General features: G+C 37.7%; 1 protein-coding gene across 1 annotated transcript in view; it reads right to left on the reverse strand.

The window, feature by feature from the left end:
* The window catches only part of CDH8 (cadherin 8), a 475,466-nt gene that overhangs the window by 64,675 nt on the left and 385,616 nt on the right, over positions 1-25,175 (reverse strand). The window contains exon 9 of the mRNA XM_027842077.1: positions 19,245-19,362. Coding sequence (XP_027697878.1) covers positions 19,245-19,362 — 118 coding nt within the window. The remainder of the gene's footprint in view (positions 1-19,244; positions 19,363-25,175) is intronic.

Genomic DNA, 25,175 nt, shown 5'->3' on the forward strand with positions numbered 1-25,175 from the left:
ATAGATAGATAGATAGATAGATAGATAGATAGATAGATAGATAGATAGATAGATAGATAGAAACAGACCCAATCTTCAAGGATCTAAAAAGTTATTTTTGGGGGACGACCATAATAATTTGGGAGGGAGGGTGGATGGAAAGGCCTTATGTAGGAGGGAGTACCAGAGCTGAAACTAGAAGAAATCTGAAGATTCTAAAAGGTAAAGAAGAATATATTGTAGGCATGGAGGAAAAGCTGTGAGTAAACATGGAGGCAGAAAGAGATTTACTATGTCTGGGGAAATGCAAGTAGGGCAAATTGAAAAGAAGAAAGGAAGGAAGGAAAAGTAATGGATGGCTTTTGCTAGAACTTTCAAAGATTTGCTAGGAATGAGAAAGAAAGGGTAGATAATAGAATGATAGTTTGATGGGATCTTAGGGTCAAATTTGTTTGTTTTCTTGATCCACAAAAACTGAGGAATGAGTATGTCATTGTCCCCATTATGTGGATGTAGAAGCTGAGACTCATGAAGGTTAAATGGTACTCACTAGGTGGCTCTGTGATCTAGTTATCCCAGAGTTCACACAGCTGGCTAGTGAAAGGCAGAGCTGAGACTTGAAACCCAGACTACCAACTGCAAATCTAATTAGCTTTTTTTTTTTCCTATTGTACCACAGCTGTTCCTATTCATTTGCTATATCAACTGAGTATCCAATTAATGGAATTTCTGCCAGTTTTATGAAGTGAACTGAACATTTTAGTTTAGCTTTTGGAGGGAAGATATTTTTGAGCAAAGGGATGCCTACAGCCATGCCTGGGGAGAAAAGTTATGCAGTAGGAGCCCAACGATGCTGGTATTTTTTAAGTTCATTTCCTTATTCCACTGTCATAACCTGAGATACTCCAAATGGTCCATATTAATTTATTTTTATACATTTTTTTTCACAGTTGCTCCCTCAACAAGAGTGATAGAGACTTTTCAGAGAAGGGAAAGGAATGGAAGAAAGAGGAATTTTTCAGTGTATGCTATTAACATGCCAAGTGTTGGTAAGATAAGGATTGCCAGTACTAGAAACAAACAACAATGATCTTATTGGTCAGTCAATAGCATTGCATACGCAAAGGGAATAGTGCACATTCCTCAGTAAATTTCGCTGAACAGGACTTCTACTTTGAAGAGACAGCATAATGCAGGAGAAAATGAACTACACTGAGAGGCAGGAGACTTGAAACCTAGTTCTGTTGCTTCATAGTCTTATGATCTTGGACATGTAATTGAACATCTCCAAGCCTCAATCTCTCACACACACAGCGAACTAGAAAATGATCCCTGCTCCATCTGCTGCAAATGCTTTGTCAACCTTAAAGTGCTACTTATAAAGCAGGGAATAATTATAGTTAATAGGATGCTAAAATTAGATAGGATCTGAGAAATCATCATTTGCAGGGATGAACTGCATTAATCTGGAAAGTTATGCTTTACCTTTGAAGTTTGTGTTGGCTCAGTGTTTGAGCTCTTAGTGGTACTTGTGGATGGCAACATTATCCTTTTGTTGATGTCCCTCTGTCTTTTAAAGTCTGTTGTGTGGACTCTTTTCCTAGACTCAGAAACCAATAAAGGAATAGTTTACCATCGCAAAATTCAAGTTCTTTACTACTGTGGCTAGGGGAACATAGCTCATTTCCATATGTGCTGCATGGGATACCCTATCTCTTAATCTTATATCATGGATTTCAAATTTAGGTGGATGGTAGAGGTCATCTAGGAAGGAAAGAAGGAACAAAGGGAGTTAGGAAGGGAGGGAGGGAAAGAGGAAGAAAAGGAGGGAAGAAGGGGAAGAAAGGAAGGAAGAAGGAAAGATGGAAGAAAGGAAGAGAGGAGCAGAGAAAGGAAGGAAGGAAGGAGGGAAGGAAAGAAGGAAGAAAGGAAGGAAAGAAGGAAGAAAGGAAGGGAAGGAGGGAGGGAGGAAGAGAAGAAAGGAAAGAAAAGAGGGAGAGAGAGAAGGAAGGCTTTTTAAACACCTACTATATGCCAGGCCCTGTGCAGAGGTTAAGTGACTTCCCCAGAGTCACACAATTAGTAAGTATCTGAATTATGATTCAAAATCAAGTCTTCTTGACTCCTGGCCCAGTGGACCACCTCGTTGCCTATCAGCCCACATGCTTATTTTACAACTGAAGAACTAAAGATCAAAAAAGATTAAATGGCTTCCTCAGGTCACCTAAGTAGTATATAGTAAAAATAGTACTAGGACACAGGCCCTTCTACTCTAAATATAACGTTTTTTCCATTGTATTGTTTTGCCCATTCACCTTCTCATCATCTCCAATCTTATAGATGAGGACATTAAGGCACAGAGAGGCTAAGGTCACCCGGGGAGTAAGGATCCAAAATAGAAGCACAATTCAAACACAGGTCTTCTAACTCCAGGTCCAGTGCCATTTTCATTGCAAATTGCTGCTTCCTTTTAGGTAGTACTGAGGCATCTGCTGTTCTTCATGGTTTGGTCATTTTGTAAATAGATTTTCTGACTCGTTCTCCCAAGTGACTGTGTATCACCAGGTCACTTAACTGAGAACTTCTGTGGGCAGCGATACTCATTTACTCCTCTTTCTGCCTAAATTTGAAATGACTTAGATTCACTTAATTCATGTATGAGAAAAAAAAAAAAACAAAACACACACACGAAAGATTATTCCTTTCTACCCGCTTATCTCCTCTAACCCTCAGTTTCCCTTAAGACAGCATTTTATATACATGTTCAAATAAATGACTCTTTACACCTCTACTTCTTTAGTTTTCTCTTGTGTGTTCTATGAGCAAAGCAGAATGAAGTAGCTCAAAAGAAATGCAAGATGTGCAAATTTAGAGAAGCCACCCCAAATGTTCACATGTGCTATTCATGCCCGACCTATAGTAGAATATCCTGAGCTCCTCCTGGTCTGATCAGCCACAGTCAGACACATTGTGTGTATTTGTATATGTATTGTATATTGTATTGTATATGTATTATATATGTGTGTATATGTATATGTGTGTATTTGTATATGTAGGTATATATAACATATATTATGTGTGTTATATATATACATAAATACATACATACATCATATAGTATTTAGGTGCTGGGAAAAAATAACTGTTTTCTTTACCAGTGTGACATTATCAAAGGCCATAGAGAGAACAGTCTCAAAGAGCTACCCTTCTCCTTCTCCTACACCACACTCACCTACAACTACTTGCACGATCATTTACTAGTTAATACTCTCAAAATAAGGGGTAAGTAGCTAATTGCACCTGCAATTTTTTATTGATGGTATACATGAGAAAACAGCATGTATAGGAAGAACAAAGAGAGGGGGGCAGTGAAGGACCAGGCAATGTAACATCTTCCATTGTTTCTCATTATACACCAACAAAGAGAGATTAGAGTCAAAATCTGGCCTTGAGCAAGTTTCCAGGTAAGAATATCCATGTTGTGATAGGATATATTTGTATATGTATTTGTTTTATTATATAACTACCTGAGGCAAGAATCAGTCTCTTAACTTCTATTCTCAGATGTGGACAGAAAGCCTTTTTCCTATAAAATAATTGGTTTGGTGTATCTATGGGTTGCCGAAAGTACCTGCCAGGGGCAGCTAGGTGTCACAGTGGATAGAGCTCTGGCCTTGGAGTCAGGAGGACATGAGTTGAAATCCAGTTTCAGATACATGACACTTACTAGCTGTGTGACCTGGGGCAAGTCACTTAACCCCAAATGCCTCACCGAAAAGAAAAAAAAAAGTGCCTGCCACTCAGAGCTTGGAGAATACTATATGATTCTACCATTTCCAAAAACACAACATGAATCGTTGCTAGATATCTGCCTGGGAACCTTCCAAGAGAAGAGTCCATCCATCCATCCTCCTCATCCTCATCTCCATCATCATTCCTAAGATTTACATAGGTATTTAAAGTTTATAATATGCTTTTCTCACAACTCTGTGAGTTATTCATAATAAAAGCATAATTTTCTCTCTTCTGTGGTTTTAAAACGAAACGAAACTGAGCCTGGGAGGCTATGAATGACTTGTTCGAGGTCTTTTAAGTACTTAAGTACTTTCAAGTACACATCTTTTAAGTACTAAAGTTAGTGTATGAACCTCTGTGTCAATACTACAAACCGTCTTCTTTGCACTGTACCACAAAAATTCAATTATAGAAGCTTTCCAAAGAGTTAATAAAAATAATGTTGGACATCAAAGTCTGTTAGGTATAGGAAGCATGGGATATAAGAAGCAGAGATATTAAAAAAGGTCTGAATTGGTTAGATTAATAGTAAAAATAAATTTTTATGATGGCTTAAGCTTTACAAAATATTTTCCTCAAGAATCTTATAAGGTAAATAGCAAAAGTATTACCACAGCTATTTTGTAAATGGACCACATTATTTTAATCAAGTCTCTTAATCTTTCAGTTGCAGAGAAAGTTCTGATCAGCAATTAAATCACAGGTATAGTCCTTATCTCCATTTTACAGATAAGGAAACTGGGGCTGTAATAGTAGAAGTGGCTATGTGGCAGCTAGGTGGCACAGTGGATAGAGCCTTGGAGTCAGAAGGACCTGAGTACAAATCTGACCTCAGACTCTTGACACTGTATGACTCTGGGCAAGTCACTTAACTTGCCTCACAAAAAAAAAAAAAAGTGGTTTGCTCATGATAGCATGATTAATAAATGCTGAAGTTGGGATCCAGACTCTAAGTTCATCTCTATTTGTGCTCTACTGTACCATCGCTCTAAGCTTAGTTTATATTTGACATGGTCCTCATAAGGATAAAGCATTGGATTCAATACCATAGGTCATTCAGTTTCACACAGAATATCAATTCAGAGACACATCACCTGAAAAGCCTGGATCTGCCATACCTAAATCTATGCTGAATGAGTTTACTGAGAAAATCTCTTGGCCAATCACAAATCCTTAAATGTGTAGGCAATATAAGGGACATACCTTACAGATGAAAGATGGGTTATTATCAGAATTTCTTTATACAAAGTCTAAACTCATTAATGTTGATATGGAAGGGGTCTTTTTAAACATATATAATTGATCATTTTTTAAATCATGTGTACCTTTTCCAACCCTATGTACCATTTCTTGCAGAACTCAAGTGCTTGCGTGGCTTTAATCATCCTCTCTATGTAGATGATACCCAAATTTATGTCTTCACTCCCCACCCCCTCCCAGGGCTCTTGTCCCATGTCTCCAATCACCCACATAAATGTCTTTCTTGAAACTCAAAATCAACACAAACAAAACCAAATTCATTATCTTCCCATCAAAATCTGATAATGATACCATCATCATTCCCAGCATGAAAACTCATAACCTCAAAATCATTTTATATTCTTTCCTCTTCTTTCCCCTCTATCTCAGTCTAACTCTGTCAATTTTGCTTCTGCAAAATCTTTTATTTCCATCCTTCCTTCTACTTTCATTACCACCACTTTAATTTGTGCCCTTATCTCATCTTGACTAGGTTATTATAATAATCTTTTTCTTGACTAGGCTGCCATAAGTATGTTCTTTATCCAGGATATTTTCTCTCCAATCCATCTTTAACAACACTGAACAATCTTCCTAATGCATGGCCCTAATACATGCCAAAGTGAAAGATATCATTCCCATGCCCCCTGCCACCAAAGTCTACTGTCTCTAACCATTGAATGCCTAAGAAAATATAAACACCTGATCCAACCTACATATTGTCCTTAAACTCTTCACTCTCTCCCACACCCCAAATCCAATTAGAGGTCAAGTCCTATCGTTTCTAACTTCAAAACAGCTCTCATATATTCCCCTTTCTCTTTTCTGACGCTGTAACCACTTCTGGTACAGACCCCCATCACCTCAAATCTGAACTATTGCAATGATCTTTTAGTTCATCTCCCTATATCAAATCTCTCCCTATCTCAGAACAGCCTCCGTTAATATGTTAAATGGATCTTTCTTAAAATAGAGATCTGACCATATCACCACCCCCTATTCAAAACAAACAAACAAACAAACAAACAAACAGACTACAATGACTTCCTATTACCTCCAGGATCAAATATAAAATCATCTGTTTAGTTTTCAAAGCTCTTTATAAACTGACCCCTTCCTACCTTTCCAGTCTTCTTTTATCTCACTCATCCCCATAAACTCTTCAACTCAAGATACTGGACTCCTTTGACTCCTTGTAAATCCACTCCATCCCTGATTCTAATTATTTCCACTGGTTGTCCCTCATGCCGGAAAAATTCTCCTTATCTCTACTCCTAGCTTCCCTGGCTAATTTCAAGTCTCAGTCAAAATCCCACCTTCTGTAGGAAGTTTTTCTTAGTCTTAATCTTAGTGCCTTCCCTCTAAGACAGGCCTGTACAACCTTGGCCTGTGAGAGGCTTGCAGCATAATTACACAGCTAGTATTTTTAAATGTCAGAAGTTGAACCCAGGTCTTCTTGCTTTGGGAACAATCTTCTATCCACTATACCACACTACAGGATAATATGTTTTAAATAAACTTCGTTAAGTAAATTAGTTTTATAAATCTCATTCATATTTTTATCTGGATCATAAATATATAATTTTGATATCCAAACATCAGGTTATATGAATTCAGGATAGTCTTGAAGAAAGAGATATAGATTTAAGAGGACATGGGTTTAAGTCCCACCCCTGCCACTTACTGTGACCCTAGACTAGTCACTTTGTCTCTCTGAGCCTTAATTTCCTCATCTGCAAAATGGGAATCATATTACTTGTCTTCCCTTCCTGACAGAATAATTGTGGAGCAAGCATTGGTACTAATCAAATGTCAAATATTATAATCAGGGAGAGGAAGTGATGGGGTTGGGATCTGGGCCCCAGAAAGGAAAAACCTTGGACTTTCCCAGTTGGCCAAATCTCTGGAATTAGCCTGAGGCTATAATCCCATCAACTGGCCTTTTATTGTGGTTATACCGAATCTCCCTTCCATTATCTTACTTCCACATGGCCCCTGGGCATTTCCCACACTTAATCCTAGATAGACTCCATTGTCCAGGTCCCAGGAGTTCTTTTCACCCCAGTTTACTGGTCACTCCCATCCAGATCTCCTTAGGCCCCTCCTCCCATCACCCCAAACTACTTGGCCACTCCTAGATCCCTCCCACAGGCTTTCTGTATATAAGGTCCATCTTGTCTCCATTAAGATGTTGGGGCTTAGATTCTTATAATCTAGCCACTGCTTACTCATGTTTGGACTCTGTAAGAGTCTGCCCAATACGATGGATGTTCTAATAAACCTTGTCTTTGGCTGAAAGAAGGCTTGGGTTGAATTCTTTCGGGCAGGACCCACGTGTTGTGATTTTGGGGTCCCAGCACCCCTGAACCCCTAAACTGCATCATTTTGGTGGCCTGTATGGGGAAACTGCCTAACCCCAAGTTCTTCTGTAGCCAAGACTGGAAGGTATGTAAGCCTCCTCTCCCTCCCTTTCTCGCTCTGCAGTTGGGGGTCACTCTCCAAGCAACAAGGCTTGGAGGTGCTTTTCTGCCAGACAGTTAAAAGGCTGTCTCACACTCGGCCTGATGCTCTCAGGCTCTTGGTTCACTGGGTTGGTTCAAGGCCATGGACCTGGGTACACCTTCCGCAGCATAGAGGACAAGGATGGATGCCCTATCTGGAAGTGTATCTGTGAATTCCCTTGGTGGTAGGGAATTGGGGAAAACTGCAGTTGCTTTTTGGTTCCCTGAGGCTTACTTACTCCCTTCCCTCTGTACCTCTGAATCCTCCTTCATGGAGGTTACAGGGAAAGTTAGAACAGCTAAAAATATCTTGGCATATTCTGGAGATTTTGTGATTGATCATTAAGGAGTTTAGAACTCCTCCTTATAACCCTGGTCACTCTTTTCTCCCACTCCCTTCCCTTGAGTCAAGAAGGTATCTGTTAACCCCTCTCATAGGACAGGAGAGTTTCACCCTTTACCCCTCACCCTTGATTTTACCCTCCCCCACCTGGGAAAGGAAGGAGGGGGGAAGGGCAGCAGCTACACTGTGAACCCCGCTGGCAATGGCCTTGGGCGCTAGGGCAACCTTTGCCTGGAAGCATCACCCAGGTTCAGCACATCCTGCTCCAAACTTGGGTAAGCATGCTCTTTTAAAGTTGTAGTTTTAACTGTTAATGATGAGATGATGATTCACTGTGTAAAGTAATTTGGAAGTGCATTTAACAGAACTAAAGTCATCTGATTGGTAATGGGTTTGTTTCAAGTTTCAAATTGGTGAACTTTGTGTATCAGCTTTGTCAAGCAACTTTTCATAATTTGGTTAATGCTAAAATAATTTAGCTATTGTTGGTTATTGTTTTAATGTATAAACTAGCCAAAAAGTTTGTTTGGGTTTTGTATGGCTTCCTGAGAATTTGCAAGTGTATAGAAATCTCTTATGATTGGCTTTTTACACTGACAAATTTAAGTTTGAGATGTAAATCCTGGAAAATTTTTTCTAAACTGTGATTAGTGAAACTTGCTGTTTGCCATAAAAGCTCATAGGATTTTATTTGAGTTGTCTGATGGATCATAATCCATCGATAATCAATAATCCACCATCTTGAGAGAAATGCCACAAGCTACTCAGAGAATGTGATACTGATGGGAAGTCAGCACGGGAAAAAGCTGAGAGGACAATTTTGGCCTCAATCTAAGATGGGATCCTCCTGACTCAGTTTCCCCATTATATTGCTTTGAAAGGGAATGATACCCACTTGGCTATTCCTGAGTTTGGCTATGAGGTGGATTTGATACTGCATGGTTAGAAAACTGAATTATCTGAATCCAAACAGAGCTAAGGATGTTTTATCTTCTCAAAGTTGGGCCCTAAATTTAGTCCCTGCTTTATATCTGGGCCCTGCAGTTTTTTCTGTCGGATTTATGTCTTCCAGACTATGGGCCATTCACCTACAGTTGGTAGCAAACAGCTAGTATCAGCCAATGTTCCCACATCATTTCCTGGATGCAGCCTGTGCTAAGTTCCAGTCAACCTCCTCTTTGGGACCCCTTTGAGGCAATGACAGCTCCATGCCCCTTGCCAGCAGGAAGAAGTTTCAGAAGCCAAGACCTTCACCCCTTACTCTAAAAGAATTTGTGTCCCATTTGTTTGAGGGGGGAATGATGGGGTTGGGATCCAGACCACAGAAAGGAAAAACTCTGGACTTTCCCACAAGGCCAAATCTCTGGCATTTGCCTAAGGCTATAATTCCATCAATTGGCCTTTCATTGTGGCTACACCCAATCTCCCCTCCATTGTCTTGCCTCCTTATGGCCCCAGGCCATTTCCCACCCTTGGTAATTCTATTACCTCATGGACTACTTGGCCACTCCCAGATCCCTCCCACAGTCTTTTTGTATATAAGATCCATCTTGTCTCCATTAAGAAGCTTAGATTTTTATAATCTAGCCACTGCTTACTCATGTTCAGACTCCTTAAGAGTCTGCCCAATATGATGGATGTTCTAATAAACCTTGTCTTTGGCTGAAAGGAGACTTGGATCGAATTCTTTCAGGCCCACGTGTTGTGATTTTGGGGTCCCAGTACCCCTGAACCCCTAAACTGCATCAGGAGGATCTAAACTCATTCAAAACTGAAGTAGAAATATTTTCTCTCCTCCACATATAGGAAGTGAATACAGAAAGAGTTAAGTATGGTGAATCAGATTGATTAGACATTAAACCCTAGTGGTTCCCAAACCATGTTCCCCAAAGCCCTACTTTTTAACATAAACTGCATAAACCACATGCTATTTCTGTATCCTTCTCCTATTCTTAGGAGTTTTTTCTTATACGACCTGATTCCTTAGTAATAAATTATTACTTATCTATTGAGTAATAGCACAAATCTATTTTCTGGGGAGTATAAGCTTTACTATGAAGAATTTTTAAAAGAAATATATAAGAAAGCCATGGAAAAGACCACCATCTTCTTGAAACATTTTTGCCCCACAAGCCAGACTGAAAATAGCCAGGCTCAGCTCATCTTTTTTAAAAGGTTCTCTGTTGAATCTGGGCTTTGTTTGCTCAAATAGCACAATAGCAACATAAGAAACCAAACTATTTCATTTTTAGCCTGTATCTTTTTTTTTTTTTTACTATTAGCTGGCATTTCTTATGCTTTAAAGAAAAGATGTGTAAAATTCTGTTTTGTTGAAAAGTGCAAAGAGGGCTTTCCATATCTAACTTCCCTAAGGAGGTAAACACACACAACAGAGGAATGCATTGTCATGGAAAGAGATCTGCATGAATGAGTCAGAGGAAGTAGACTGAAATCTACCCCTCCCACCCTCATCTCCCCCTGCGTCACTGGGCCACAATGTGATCTTGGAAAAGTTACTTATCCCTCTGGGTCTCAATTCCCTCACTTATAGAGGGAGAGAATTAGATTATATAAACTTTAGATTTTTTCATGCATCTAGATTAGTGTTCCTATGTACTCTAGGAAACATGTATGAGAGTTACATTAGTATATGAGCATTCACATTTGTCCAGATTAAAGTAATAGAAAGACCTTAGTTCAATAGCTGTTTTTTTTTTTTTCCCTTATGTGAACCTTGTATGGAACTGTGAAGACTACACCATAATAGTTTCAGACTGTTTTGGTTCTCAGTTAGCCCCAGAATTGCACAGGCTGGAACACAGTAGATTATTTTCATCCCTAATCCCAGAACTGCAATGATTATTTATTTCTTTCCTGTTATGGGTACCACAATTAAGAAAATAGCCTGTTAAACTAGAAGAGAAACTCAGGAATATGGATGGCCAGGATGGTAAGGAAAGTTGAAACCAAGTCATTCAAGGATTACTTTAAATACCTAAAATGTTTAGCTTGTATTGAGAGAGGCCTGATGTTATGAATGGGGATGGACATTGAGGAAAACATGAATCCAGACTTGAAACTTTTAAGAGTTGTAACATAATAATTAAATTTGTTTTGCTTGTCTCTAGAGAGTAAAACTAAGAGCGAAGGTTAAAAGTTTTATAGGGAGGCAAATTTTGGGTCAATCTAAGATGCACACGCATGTGCACACATGCACACACACATACACACACACACACACACACACACACACACACAGCCTTCCTAACATTTAAAGCATTTAAAACTATCCCAAAATGGAAGGGGCTCCCTCAAGAAGCAAGAAACTTTTTGACACTTGATGTCTTTCAGAGGAGGCTCTTGGGGTTGCTAGGAGGAAAGGAGAGAGTTTGAAGTGAAGGATCATGCTTCAGAAATGGATTATACTAGATGACTGCTGGGTTATGATTTTTAATCTCTAAGAGAATGTGATCCTATTTCCTTCTGGGTGTGATTTTTAAGGTTGTTTTTGATCCCTGTCCTATTTCACTTTCATTCATTTGAAATGAGCCTCTTCCCAGAGTCAAAATCTTTGCTTTCTCTGCTCTGGCCTCAGGTACCAGCTGCTGAAGGAGGCTGAGGCACTGGGCTGCTTGCCTGCAATCATACTTGTGACACACAATGCTGTTATTCAGGTCATGTCGTGATATGGTATGTCATGGATCTTGAATTTCATGTCTATAACATGTTTAGATTCTTTCTAAGTGCCAGCCTTTCATGGTGAAAGAAGATGAAATGGTCTTCAACTGTGATAAATATTAACAAAAACAAAACAATTTACCTGAATCGTTGCTTCAAATGACAGATGATATTACCTCTGCATTTAATGTTAATATATGGATCTGTTAACTAAACTGCCATCAATATATGACTGAAATCTAGCAAATTGCAAAGAATATTCTTCTCTCTATAACCCACCCCTTTAAAAAACTAAATCTGTGTTGTTACGGTAAAGGATGTTCCGCTCACTGCACATCAAACCCAATGGTCCAGTTAAGACTGTTTAAATAGTAACCATCTCCAAATAAATTGTCAAACTTCTGCTAACTGGTTTCACAGGGAATACATGTTCATTTCTAAATGAAGATTTGGAGGTAAATGGCTTAGAGAGCTAAAGGCTAAAGCAAGACAGGCAGGTGCTGTGCCCAAATATGGTTTTAAGATGACAAAAATTAGTCACTTTTTTTTTTTTTTTAGAGAAGAGAGAAGCCCTGAGATAATATCCGAGGCAAAGACCCGCAAATCATGATGGCAAATTAAGGGGGAGAGCTTTGATGCAATGAACAATTTCCATTAGCATTATGACCAGCCACATGCCTCAATCTTGGCCTAGACCATTGAAAGTGTATCCCCCATTGTCAGTAATCCGCAGATTAAATTGTCTCTAACAGCACACACTGAAAAAAAATAGAAGGTAAAAGCCCTACTGTGGCTAACCAGAGCAATCACTTTAGGATTTTGAATATTTGCAAAAGAAGCTCTTCGGTTCCAACAGTACCTTTTCTTTTTGATTAAAAAGCTAAAGAAAGAAGATATGGGGATGACAAAAAATAACAGGGTCTGACAAAAACCACTGAAGCAAAGACATTTATGTTATCTGCTGATCCCTTATGCCTCCGCTTTGTACAATGCATAGAGTAATGATGGTATATCCATTTTCTATGTTGCTTAGTGTGTATTTGCCTCTTAATTACAGATTAGTTGATAAAATACAATATAAATGACTTCTTGTCAACATTCTGTTGCACTAAGCACAAATAATAAATTATGAATAACTGAAGTGAAGGCCTTCCTAATTGTGTATGTACAATGAGAGTCTACATGTTTAGGACCAACACTTGTTTTTTCCTTTTGCACAAACTAAACTCTTCCTTGATATTGTGCTTTCAAAGGTTTATGATGCCATCAGTGCACATGATCCTTTCTCTAATAACATTATAAATCCTTCAGGCCTTAGGAGCCTGTCTTCCTGAGTTGCTGAAGACCCCTGTCTCTTCCAAATCCCCATCCTGTGGTCAACAGTCTAGCGATGAACTTAACTGCACATAGCTTGGCTGATTCACGGACAAGAAGTCCAGTCTGTATTCTTGATTATAACTTAGGAGGGCCTATCAGTGCGCATGCTCTGACGGCATAACTTCAAGACCCTGGGCTCACCCTCATGGCATAAAGAAGAAATAGAGGAAAAGTCTAATGATGGAGCTTTTCTGATTAAGAGATATCATCAAGGAGGAAACCATTAAAACTGGTTATTGTTTATACTTGGTATCATGGTGATGTGGATAGATTCGTGTTCAGGAAATGACCCTGTGCATTGGTGATAGTTTTAGAGGAAAATGCCATTTTGTAGACAGGGTTCAAATTATGGGAGAAATATACACATACATACACACAACCACATACATGAACACACACTATCCTATATATACATATTAAAAAGGATGTGTGTGCATATATGTGACATGCATATATGTGCATGTGCATGTGTGTCCATTAAGTTTTCTAAAGACTTTTTGCCTGAAGGAAAGGGGGGGAAAACAACAAGTTAACACACTGATGTGTTTCAGATGAGGGGGATTTAAAGGCCAATTAGGAAATAGAGTGCTCTTCTGAGAGCACTCAGCTAGCTCCAAGTCAGAGCAGAGTAGGCAGCAAAGATTAAGAGGCCTGAAAGAGGACAAATGGCTTACCAGGTGGCCCCCTCCTTGCTGTCTGGAACATCAGGATGGCCTTTCAGGTCCAATGAAGCCTTGATAGATCACATCTGGCTTAAGGCGAGGAGAGAGGGGCTCTGTCTGGCTGGACGCCTGCATCCTGAATACAGGAGAGGAGTGAGTGAGGATTCAGCTGGACAGAAGAGAGAGCAAGGTCGCAGGGGACATAGACAGCTGGATTATAATTTGGGACTCCAGGTCCAATGTTTGGCAGCAGCTTTCAGTTTAAGAAGAGAAAGATCCAAGAGAGACTAATTGTGGTCAAAAATAGTATGGAAGACCACCTCCTTCAGCCTTCCAGGATTCTGAACATTGTTTCTAAGAAGAGTAAGAGGAAGGTAATTGAAAACGCTCATGTTCAAATTTAAAGTGAGACTGATAGGTTACCTGTAGAGATATCTAGCCTGTTCAGTACAAGGACATGTTTTTCATTGTTAGGGTTTTTTTTTTAGGGGGATAGGAGGGGGGGTTTCTTTATTTTCTGATGATGATGAAACAGAAACTAGATAGGATGTTCTAAATCAGATCCCCAAAACCTACAGCTATATCAATGGATCTAGGATAACTTTTGCAAATATGGCAGATTTTATCACACTATAACCTGGTGCAGAAAAATTTTTTTGCTAATAATTTCTGTTAAGGGCAATATGTATCCACTAAAACAATGGGGTCACTTTTAAAGTTCATAAAGAACATTATGGAATTAGCAAGGTCCAAGTGAGAAAGAAACATGGATAGAATGAAAGCAGTGAGGAGATACTATGGAGGATGAGAAGGCAGTGAATGAATGGTTCATGATAGGAGACAGATGTAACACCTGATGGTTCATTTCCTCAAAGGGCTTTACTTAGATGATTTTTACATCAGGAAGGAGATAGAGTATCAAACTTCAAAAGTTGAGTAATGAGTCAAAATGCAAATTATTGGTTTTGGAATGAATTCTTTTAACACTCCAAGGATCCATGCTTTTGTTAGTGAGGTCACTACCTCCAGGTATGCAAATGGTGCCATTTCTATGCTTTAATAAACTGTCTTACTGAGTTTCTGACACCACAAAAATGATAATAATTGAAATCACATAATATACAACTGCCTAGTATGAAGCCTCTCTGCACTTAGCTAGTCTATCCTTGAGTGACACACAGTCTGTATTCATATTCTTCCCAGTTAGGTAAGATTTGAAGGAGCTGACACTCTACTGTCATAGCTTTCAAAAAGTCAGGGTCACTTCCATGCCCTAACGAGACACTGTAGGAGGACTGGATTGGAGGAAATGAACTGCATTCTAAAAATGGGCAAAGCACTATAGACATGAAGAAAATGGAAGAGAAAGTGAATATGAAGTTCCAGCTGGAACCTACCTTGTGCAAATTGATCATTATAGTAATGCCCTAGTAGCTGGTCTGTTGAGTCAAAGAGAGGATATCAACATTAAAAGGGGGAGAAAAGAAAGAAAGAAAGTCAGCATCATCTGATGCTCAGGTTTCGATTCAGTCTTTGTGAACATGAGCAAGTATTTTGCATCACTTTGTTGTTCCTCATCTCCTAGAGCCAAAAGCTTAGTCCATCCCTCTCACTCTCACAAGCTGTCCTCATGTGTCAGGAAGTTGCATTTTTTTTCAATTTCTTACCCACATGGTTCAAATATCTTAGTAGAAAACATGAAAACTCCTATTACAGTCCACTGCTCCCTGGCAATTCTAATTAAATCTATTACCTCCAGAACACAAGTTAGAGTGGAGCAACTTTCCAAGAAGCAATACAACTCAGACTTTCTGCAAGTGAACCCTTTCAGCATCTGTAAAACGTTCATTTATCTTCCCTGTCTCGTTATATTTAATTGTTGGGTGTCTTCCATTTTCACGGTTGCACTGGATGCCTAAATGCCAAGATGTGGTGAGCAAAACTCTGTTTTTTTAAGGTTCACCCAACTGGAAGGAGAGACCAACGTTTCTGGCTAAGTTCCCAGACAAACTGTGAAAACTCAAAATGCTTAGATTGTTTGCTATTAACGGAATTTTTTAATGACTCACTGAAATTTTGATCTGTACTTCCAACTGTATTTGGATGGCAAGGGATAGGTTGTACTGCTGTTTTTAGAAGACAGATTATCTCTTACCTATTAAAAAAAAAGTAATGCTAATTGTGGTATCACAAAACTGTGTATAAAAGGATAATATGCAACCTATTTCTCTGGCATTTTTCTTTTATTAGGTATTCGTTCTTAGGGCACCTAGGTGGCACAGTAGATAGAGCACTGGGCCTGGCGCCAGTAAGACGCATCTTCCTGAGTTCAAATCTGGCCTCAGACACTTAGCTGTGTGACCCTGGGCAAGTCACTTAACACAGTTTGCCTCAGTTCTTCATCTATAAAATAAGCAGGAGAAGGAAATGGCAAACCACAGCAATATCTCTGCCTAGAAAACCCCAAACAAAGTGACAAAGAGTTGGAGACGACCAACAACTGAACAATCAGGTTAATCAGGTATCATCAGTTACCTTTAAAGTGCAATGGAAATCTCTATACGAAACAAAAGTAGGAATTACAGCACAATGGAACTGGAAACGATTTTAGGAATCATCATTTCCAATCCTCTCATTTTCAAGATGAGGCTGAACCTCTTTGAGGTATTAAGTGACAATTAGTGGCAGAGCCAGGCTTTAAATCTAGATCTTCAATTCCCAATTCCAGTTTCTTTGTCACAATGACTAATTCTTGTGAGATAGTGTTTCATGCTACGAAAATTGATTCTTCAGGTTCCCAGTAGATATAAGCTCTCTGAGTTCGAGATCATTACATTTTTGTCTTTGTATACCAAATACCTCGTACAATGACTGACATGTAGTCAGTGGCTAACAAAGACTTGTTGAACTGAATTCTTCTTTGGCAATCCTTTTAAATGTGGACCCACCAATCTGTGATTTTTTTAAATTTTATTTTCTTTTAGATAATGGTAATGCCAAATATGAGTGATGGAACATACAGTATCTAGAGAATTCTGCCAAGATCATGATAGTATATGATTAACATCCTGATTTATTCTGAAAATTGAGTTATTCTTTTTCTTTATAAGATGAACTCATATTTAATCAAAATAGTTTGAAATAAAGATCTGACTTCTGTTTAACACACTTACAGCTTCATAATGCTGGACAACTTTTTTTTTTTAAGTTATTGCTCACAACAACCTGTGGGATTAGGTCAAAATTATTGCTGCCAAGGAAAGAAAATAAAGAAACATAAATTTTCAGTGAAAAGAAAAATAATAAAGTACAGAGATTATAAGTATCTTGGAAATCACTGGGAGATCCAGGACTAAAAATATTTTCTTTTCTGTCCAGCTCTCTACTGGTTGAAGATGATTTATGGTATACTAACATGTAACAAGAACTTGTGAATTTCATCTGTTAATATAAATTCATTAGGAGACAAAACCCAATCTATTAGGCAAATCAGTAAATTGCAATAACTGAAATTTAAATCCATACTTCCTAAAGTTTCCACTACATATGAATTCATGTAATCTCCTTAAGGGCAGGGACTGTCTTTGTTTATTTTATTTTTTTTTTATTTCTTAGTCTTTGTTTTTGTTTTTGTTTTATCCTCAGCAGTTAATACAGTTCTTGGTGCAACAGTAAGCCTTTAATAAATGTGCCTTCCATCCTTCTTTCCCTGCTTCCCTAGCTTCCCTTCCTCCCTCTGTGCTTCTTGCTTTCATCCTTCCTTCTTTTCTTCCTTCCTTCTTTCTGCCTTCTCTCCTCTCTTTATCCCTCCCTCTCTTTCTTCCTTCCTTTCTCCCTCCCTCCCTCCCTTCTTTCCAACAATACTGTCTTTGGGACTTAGCGTGGTAGAATGAATGGAACCAAAGTGTTCACACTTGGCTGCAAATTCCATTTATATTAGATTGATTTTAAGAAAAATCATTGAACAGGCCTGATGAATGGCACAATCACCACATAAATGATACAGCTATGGAACCCTCAAATTGATAACATGCAGTGACCATGTGGGTGGTCCAAAGGGTCTTACACCTTGTTCATCTGACTACCTCAAGTCTTTGTTGTTGACTACTGTGGAAGAAAATTTGATGACTTAAATTTATTGTGTTTATACAATTTGTTGCAATTTGTTGTTTCAGATAAAGAAATAAAGGAAGACTTGTTCTCATTTTCTATACTGGCGAATGCATAAGCTAAAGATGACTATTTACATGATACTCTTCTTTCTTTTGCTAGCATACATCAACATTAATGAAAGCACCTTCAGAGAACTAAATACAATTATGTTAGAAGGAAAAGTCATGACATATTTGGTAAAATTCATGGAATTTTCATTTATGGTATAAATGAATATTTATTGATGCTACCTCTTTGAAATGGGACCAGATACACAAAATAATCAAAACTAGTCCCTATTATGTAATTTTTGTGCTTGCTGAATATATATTTCATACAGACCTTTCAAAAATCTGTATTAATAATATTTCAGTGCATCAAAATATCATCAGTAAGAATACTTTCTCCACTAATGTAGATCACAGACAGTTCAGGGCCTTAGAAACTGGTCTGTGTGACTGGTCTGTGTGGCCAAAACAATCAATCTATCATTACCTTGTGGCTAACTTTTTGCTGATCAGCCTCTCTGTGTACATATCTAGTCTGGTACTTAAACAACAGACAGTCTATCATTGAGCCAAAAGTTTAACCCTCTCCCCTGACATAGCCTTCCAGAACCCAAGGTCACCCCCATGCCGCTTTGAGATATTAAAACACTTTAGTGGAGGAAGAACTAAAGAAACATCTACATGAATAAGAACAGATAGATTTAGACCACACATTTATCTTACTAATCATTTCCAAAAGGTTACATCATGGATCTAAGTATAATCTAAACCAAAATAAATATATTTTCAAAACCTTATTCAATATACAGTGACTTAGGAGAGTAAAATATACAGATGCTTTGGTCATTTCTTTTTTTAAATCTTTACACTCTCTGACCTTTACACATAACAGATGAGCACTAAGTAAAATATTTCATCTAAACTAGGTACAAAAATTGAAATAGACTGAATTGAGTACCAAGGACTCTTAAGATTCCACAGTAAGACCTGGTAGCATTAGCTACAATAACCACAGACACATACTGTCTTTCAGGAAGTTGTTGACCCATTGACATGTTGGGTGCAGGTATCAAATAAATATCTAAAAGGTATACAGACAATCCAGGCAAAATTAAAAGTGACTTTCCCTGAAGGTCTGATAAACATTGAATTAGAAATGAACAACTCTAAGACATAATCCAAAACCTCCTACAGAAGCATATCTCCATATCCCCAAATTCCTGGAATTTTCAGAGGGATTTGATACTTCCTTAGACCCCTTCAAGTAAAATGGGTAAGGTTTCCCTGGGATGAAATTAAATTTTCACTTTAGACGTTTTCTTATCTATTCTTCTGATACTATAAAAGGTAAAGTGATGTAATTACCATGCCATTACATTGATAAGCCCAGCTCTAACTACACACGGGGAGGGGAAAATGGGAATTAAGTTGCAACTGAACAACACAGCAGAAAACAGCACGGAGAGAACATGAGTCCTGGCCCCATCTCCTAATGCTTCCATATATTTACCTTCATTTTTTTTGATGGTGAAATTTGGGTTGTTGGCCATTTCAGGAAGAAGGCTATATAGGAAAAAATGTCCAGTTTTGGGCTCATCTTTGTCTATAGCGCTGACTGTTTGGATCACCTGTAATATAAAAAAGTGACATCAGCTTTTCAGATGATATTAATTCTCTAAAAATGCCCTAAATTATTGTGCTAAACCTAGAGGACTTGCCATCATTTAAAAGCAAAAAAAGACAGGATTGAAAAGCTGCTAAGAATAAAGATCTCAACCTTCTACATTTTGAAACTGCTGTGGTTTGGAATATCAGAATTGTAACTCATAAATTACAATCAGCTCATCACAGGTTTTTTCCAATTTGAGTAGTTGTTAGCCCCCAACAACAATGTAATCTCATGCTCCTTTGGGGATGGCAGAAGACCATACAGTGTGAGTGTTGGGAGGGTAAGGAGTTGAAATTTGGAAACCTTGCCACTCTTACTGAGCTATGCTCAGCAGGCTCCCATTCCCTTGCCAAAGAATGGGGCTGTTTCCAGGCACAAACATCACTACAGCAAGCCTCTCCAAGTACTGAAACGTAACCCCCACCCCTAATAATGAATACTGTTTTTAAAGTCAGTGGATAACAAATTCAAACAATGCTTTGGAGTGTATCCTGAGATGAATAAATTATAGGGATTAGAGGAATTACCACTGTGAAGAGAGCTGTTTGAGTAGATACAGATACTTGAAAATGGAACAGGTTGAATGTGCTTGTTTCATTTGAAAGAGCTGCAGGAAGATGGGGTGAAGGTACCTCTTGGGATATCAAAGAATGATCTCAATCATTCATATTTAGTATGGTCATGGTATTAATCACTTATCCTATAATATATCATTTATAATGCTGAAAGACATAATTAATATAGAGTCCATATGAATGGCTTAGAGCTACAATATTACTGTTTGTATTTACTTATGCATACGATATTTGGTTCAATGAAAACAGTACTAAATCTGAAGGTAACAGATTTGAGTTCAAATCCTGGCTCTATCACTAACCAACCAAGGGTAAGTCACTTAATGGGCAGCTAGGTTTGGACATTGGACAGTGTGCCAAACCTAAAGTCAGGAAGACTAATTTTCCTGAGTTCAAATCCGGACTCAGACAATTACTAGCTGTTTGACCCTGGGCAAGTTACTTAATTATCTTTGCCTCAGTTTCCTCATCTGTCAAATGATCTGGAAAAGGAAATGGCAAACCACTCCAGTATCTTTACCAAGAAAACCCCCAAAATGGATCACAAAGACTCAGAAATGACTGAAATGACTAAATAACAAAAAAGTCACTTAAGTTCTTGGATCCTCAGTTTTCTCAAATATAAAATGTGGCTAATAATACCTACATACTTTATAAAGGTTTTAAGTAACATAGTACATATATGTTCATTTCTATAATTCAATGTGAGTTTATTTGGAGCATTTCTTTATGGTCAAGGCTTGTAATTTCATTAAGAAGGAACTTCTGGTGTGAAAACTGTATTCATCAATACAGTAGAGGAAGTGAGTTATTTCAAATCAGCCAAGGGAGAGAATTTAATCTCATCCTTGGAGAAGTCTCTAGATAAACAAGCTAGAAATCAGAGACACATTGAATAACCAACTTCCCTTCAACACGTGCCTCTTCTAACCTTTTTTTTTTTTTCTCCTCCCTCCTGAAGAGAGTCTGGAATCACACATGTCCTTTCTCTAAGCAGTTGAAGAGTATCTCTTTTCTCCAAAACTTTCTCATTAACTCTGTCCCTCACATAATTTCTCACTCAAGGTCATGTAGCATTCTCTTTACCAATCTAGAATCACATTCCACAGAGAGTGTGCATGCCTATTGTAAGAGGGCTGCCCCTTCATCACCCAGCTTCTTTGAGAATCAGGTTTCATATATTCTCTAAGTGTGAGCTAACTTCAAGTGTCATCTTCTACATATTGCCATTCTTGACTCTCACCCACCATTATATCTCCCTCTACCACTCTCCAAAAGTGTTATGATTGATATATAGACAGATAGATAGATGTGTGTAATAATACATATATACAAACACACATATACATATTTATACATTATATATATACACATATATGTTATATAGGTATTCTATATGTTGCCATTCCATACCACTTACAAATCTGTCCCCAAAAATCTTCTGAAATCTTATTATCCATTGCTCCCCTTTGGTCCAAATAAACTAACCATTTTATTAGGCCTCTCACACAGTGTTCCTTCTCCCATCTCAATGCTTTTGGACTCACTCTGTCCCATACTTTTGCTCCACTCACTCTTCACCTCCACCTTTTAGCGTTCCTAGTTTTCTTCAAAAGTAACCTCAAGTGTTACATTTTACATGAAAAATGTCTTGATCCCCTTAACTTTTATTACCTTTCTCTCTGCCTTACCCAAACTGCTTTGTTTTTGTTTTGTTTTGTTTTTGCCTATGTTTATACAGGTAGCTAGATGGCATAGAATTCAGGGGTAGGGAACCTGCAGTCAGTCTCAGGGCCACATGTGGCCTTCTAGGTCCTTGGGTGTAGCCTTTTGACTGAGTCCAAGTTTTACAGAACAAATCTTTTTATTAAGGGGATTTGTTCTATGAAGTTTGGATTCAGTCAAAGGGCCGCACTTGAGGACCTAGAAGGCCACATGTGGCCTTGAGGCCACAGGTTTCCCACTCTGACATAGATGGATAGAATGCTGGGGCTGGAGGTAGAAAAACCTGAGTACAAATCCAGCTTCATACACTTACTAGCTTTGTAACGTTGGGCAAGTCACTTCACCTCTGTCTGCCTCAGTTTCTTCTGCTATAAAATAGGGGAAATAGTGTCGCCTACCTCCTAGGGGGATTTGTATGGATAAAATAAGATAACATTTGTAAAGTACTTATATTTCATGTAGGAGGTACTATATGGATGTTAGCTATTATTATTATATGTTCATGTTATCTCTGTCTGTAGAATATAAGCTCTTTAAGACAGGAACAGTTTAATTTTTGTCTTTGTACCCCAGCACCTAACACAGCATTTAAAATATAGTAGGTTTTAAATAAATGTTGATTGATTGATTAGGCAGCTGCCTGGGGCATTGAGAATATATGTGAATTGTTCATGGACATGAGGCTAGTATGTTTCACAAAAAAAAAAAAAGAACTTGAAACACTATATTTCTAACTATCGGGTTTGAACTCTATGCATCATCCTAGTCTCTCTCTCATGTATATTTATGTATTGGAAGATAAATTATACACAGACATCAATCTATCAGCAAGTATTTATCAAGATTCTACTGTGTTGTAGCAACTGTTCTGGGTTCTGAGGACACAAAAATAGTGGTGGTGATGGTAGTGTGTATGTGTGTGTGTGTGTGTGTGTGTGTGTGTGTGTGTGCACACTTATACATGCTCACATACACATGCAATACAGAGGAAGAAGCTTAACTTAATGAATAGAACTCTAGACTTAAGAGTCAGGAAGATCCAAGTTCAAATTCAGGCATGGTCACTTAGTAGCTTTTTGATCTTAGATAGATTACATTATCAGTCTTGGGTTCAGTTTCTTCATCTGTATAGTGGGGTGATACAAGCACCTAATTCATATAATTCTTTTGAAGATCAAATGAGATAAAGTACTTATAATAATATAAGGTACTTCTTAAACTTAAGGTGGTCTCTAAGTGTTTATTATTCTTATTACATTATATCATATTTTTTCCAACTGAATCAGTTCTTGAGAATGTTTTACTAATTCAGAGAGTAATTGACACTTGTTTTAGTAGAATCTACACTGACCAAATCAGAGATCCGATGTCAATTTTATATCTCTCCATATCTCTAGTTTTTGTCAAGGTAGACACTCCACTGAGACAAGGTGCAACTTCTTTATGACCTAGTAGGTCTTCAAGATCTACTTTGGCTGAAAAATGCATAATGCTGCAGACATGCTAGTGATGAACCACTCTGATCTTAGTGAGGTTGACATTTAGAAGATATGTAGCTCATGCAGTCTAGCACTCAGAGCCTAAGACATGGAAATGGTTGTGCTCTGCTATATCTACCTTTAAGAGCTTAAGTTCATCTTCATAATGCACAGAAAAGGACACGCGTTTGCACATATATGTGTATGTTACATTCATATGTATATTTATATTAGCACATATGTGGATATATAAACAATGTGCATGTATTATGGATTATATACATATACATCTATATCTAAATCTATATATGGTCTCGTATACAAATTACATAGTACATGTAATAATCATGATACGATTTTCTTTCATGACAACAATAGTAATGAATATATGCTTCTACTAACACAAAATTAACCTGAACTCTAAACTTGACCAGGTGAAATCAGATTAAGTCATTTTCTCCCCTACCTTTAGTCAGTTCACTGTCAACTAAGTGCTGGAATTTGTATCACACACAGAGACATGGTTCATTCTCTCTTTGGTTGTGTTTTAGTTCTGGTTTTGAAGAATTTTGGAAACATGCCCAAATCACAGTTCTTAAAGAGTACTTGGTAATGAATATCAGAGACATTGCAATGGCTTTTGGTACAGGGATATCAAATGTTTAAGGATCATTCAATCGGACAGTGAAATAAGGTCAATCAAATGAATCAGCACAGAGCAAAGTGTATCCAAAACTAATAACTCATTAAAAAAAAGAAGCTTGTCATGAGTCAATGAACTATTTCTGCTAAATAGACTAATCAATCCATAGAAAGAATGACTTTTAGAGGGATTTGGCAGCTAGAGGTAATGTTAATGATTTTTTTCTACAATGCATCTTAGGTTTCTTGATGTTGGAAGAATAGTAGAAAGATTAGTTTATCATACACACACATAGATACTCACAACACAAACACACACAACAGCTACTAACCAATGCTATTAAGAAAATGCTGGTTATGGATGAAACTCTATCAAAATTGTGGTACTAAAGAACAGAGAAAGTTGACTTTTACTGCTGAAACTCATTCTTCCATTCAAGGTTATAACAAATCTTTTGTCAGAAAAAACATCAGATTGGCCTTTAAGATCAGGTATTCCCAGATTACAAAAAAATCCACCCTTAGAAAAAAAATTATTTGAGGATTTTCTTCCCTTGTGAGCTTAGAAGTCTTTTTTTTTTCCATTGAGGGGAAATGAATCTCATATATACATTACTACAATGAGAGATAGAATTATTCCGGAATTAGAGAAATTCCCAAATGCCCATGTAATACTGCAATAAAACCTTGCATTTTCCCACAGATTATAAAAGGTTAAGTCATTTATCTAAGAGATGGAGATAAAATGCTTTGATAAGCTTGCAACTCAACTGATTAAAACACTACTGTGGCTAAACATGGAAAAATGGAATGTTCATCAAAGTATACTTAGTATCTAATGTAATGTAGATATTTCTTGATGAAGGATTAAACAAAATGTGTCATAATCTTTTGAGCTCAATGCCAAATTATGTAAAACATGATATTCCATATCAAAATGCCTTTTTAATGTAAAATAATATCAGATTTATTGTTTATTTAATGATTTTATCTCCCAGTTAGATTGCCAAGAGGTATATACATGACACTGCACATACACATACACACATACATATACATATACATATACATATACATTATATGAAATTGTGTGTGTATGTATACACCTTTTATTCATCCTTTATTTCAGAGGACCAATGACATTATGAAGTGATGCCTTAACTTGTGTGTGAATTAGATTTAAGTGAGGCAGAGTTGCAGAAAGTCATCAGCGTCCACCTCTCTTCCAGAGTCATTGAAATTCAGTGACAAAAGTCAGGACAACAGATGATGGCCCAGAAAAAGTGTGGATGACCTTGTTTGTCTTTGATGTCTGAGCAAGCTCTAAGTGCTCCACGGCAACTGTTTCAGCT

Source organism: Vombatus ursinus, unplaced genomic scaffold (assembly GCF_900497805.2).
Source record: "Vombatus ursinus unplaced genomic scaffold, bare-nosed wombat genome assembly UNPS02014864.1, whole genome shotgun sequence".
Lineage (NCBI taxonomy): Eukaryota > Metazoa > Chordata > Mammalia > Diprotodontia > Vombatidae > Vombatus > Vombatus ursinus.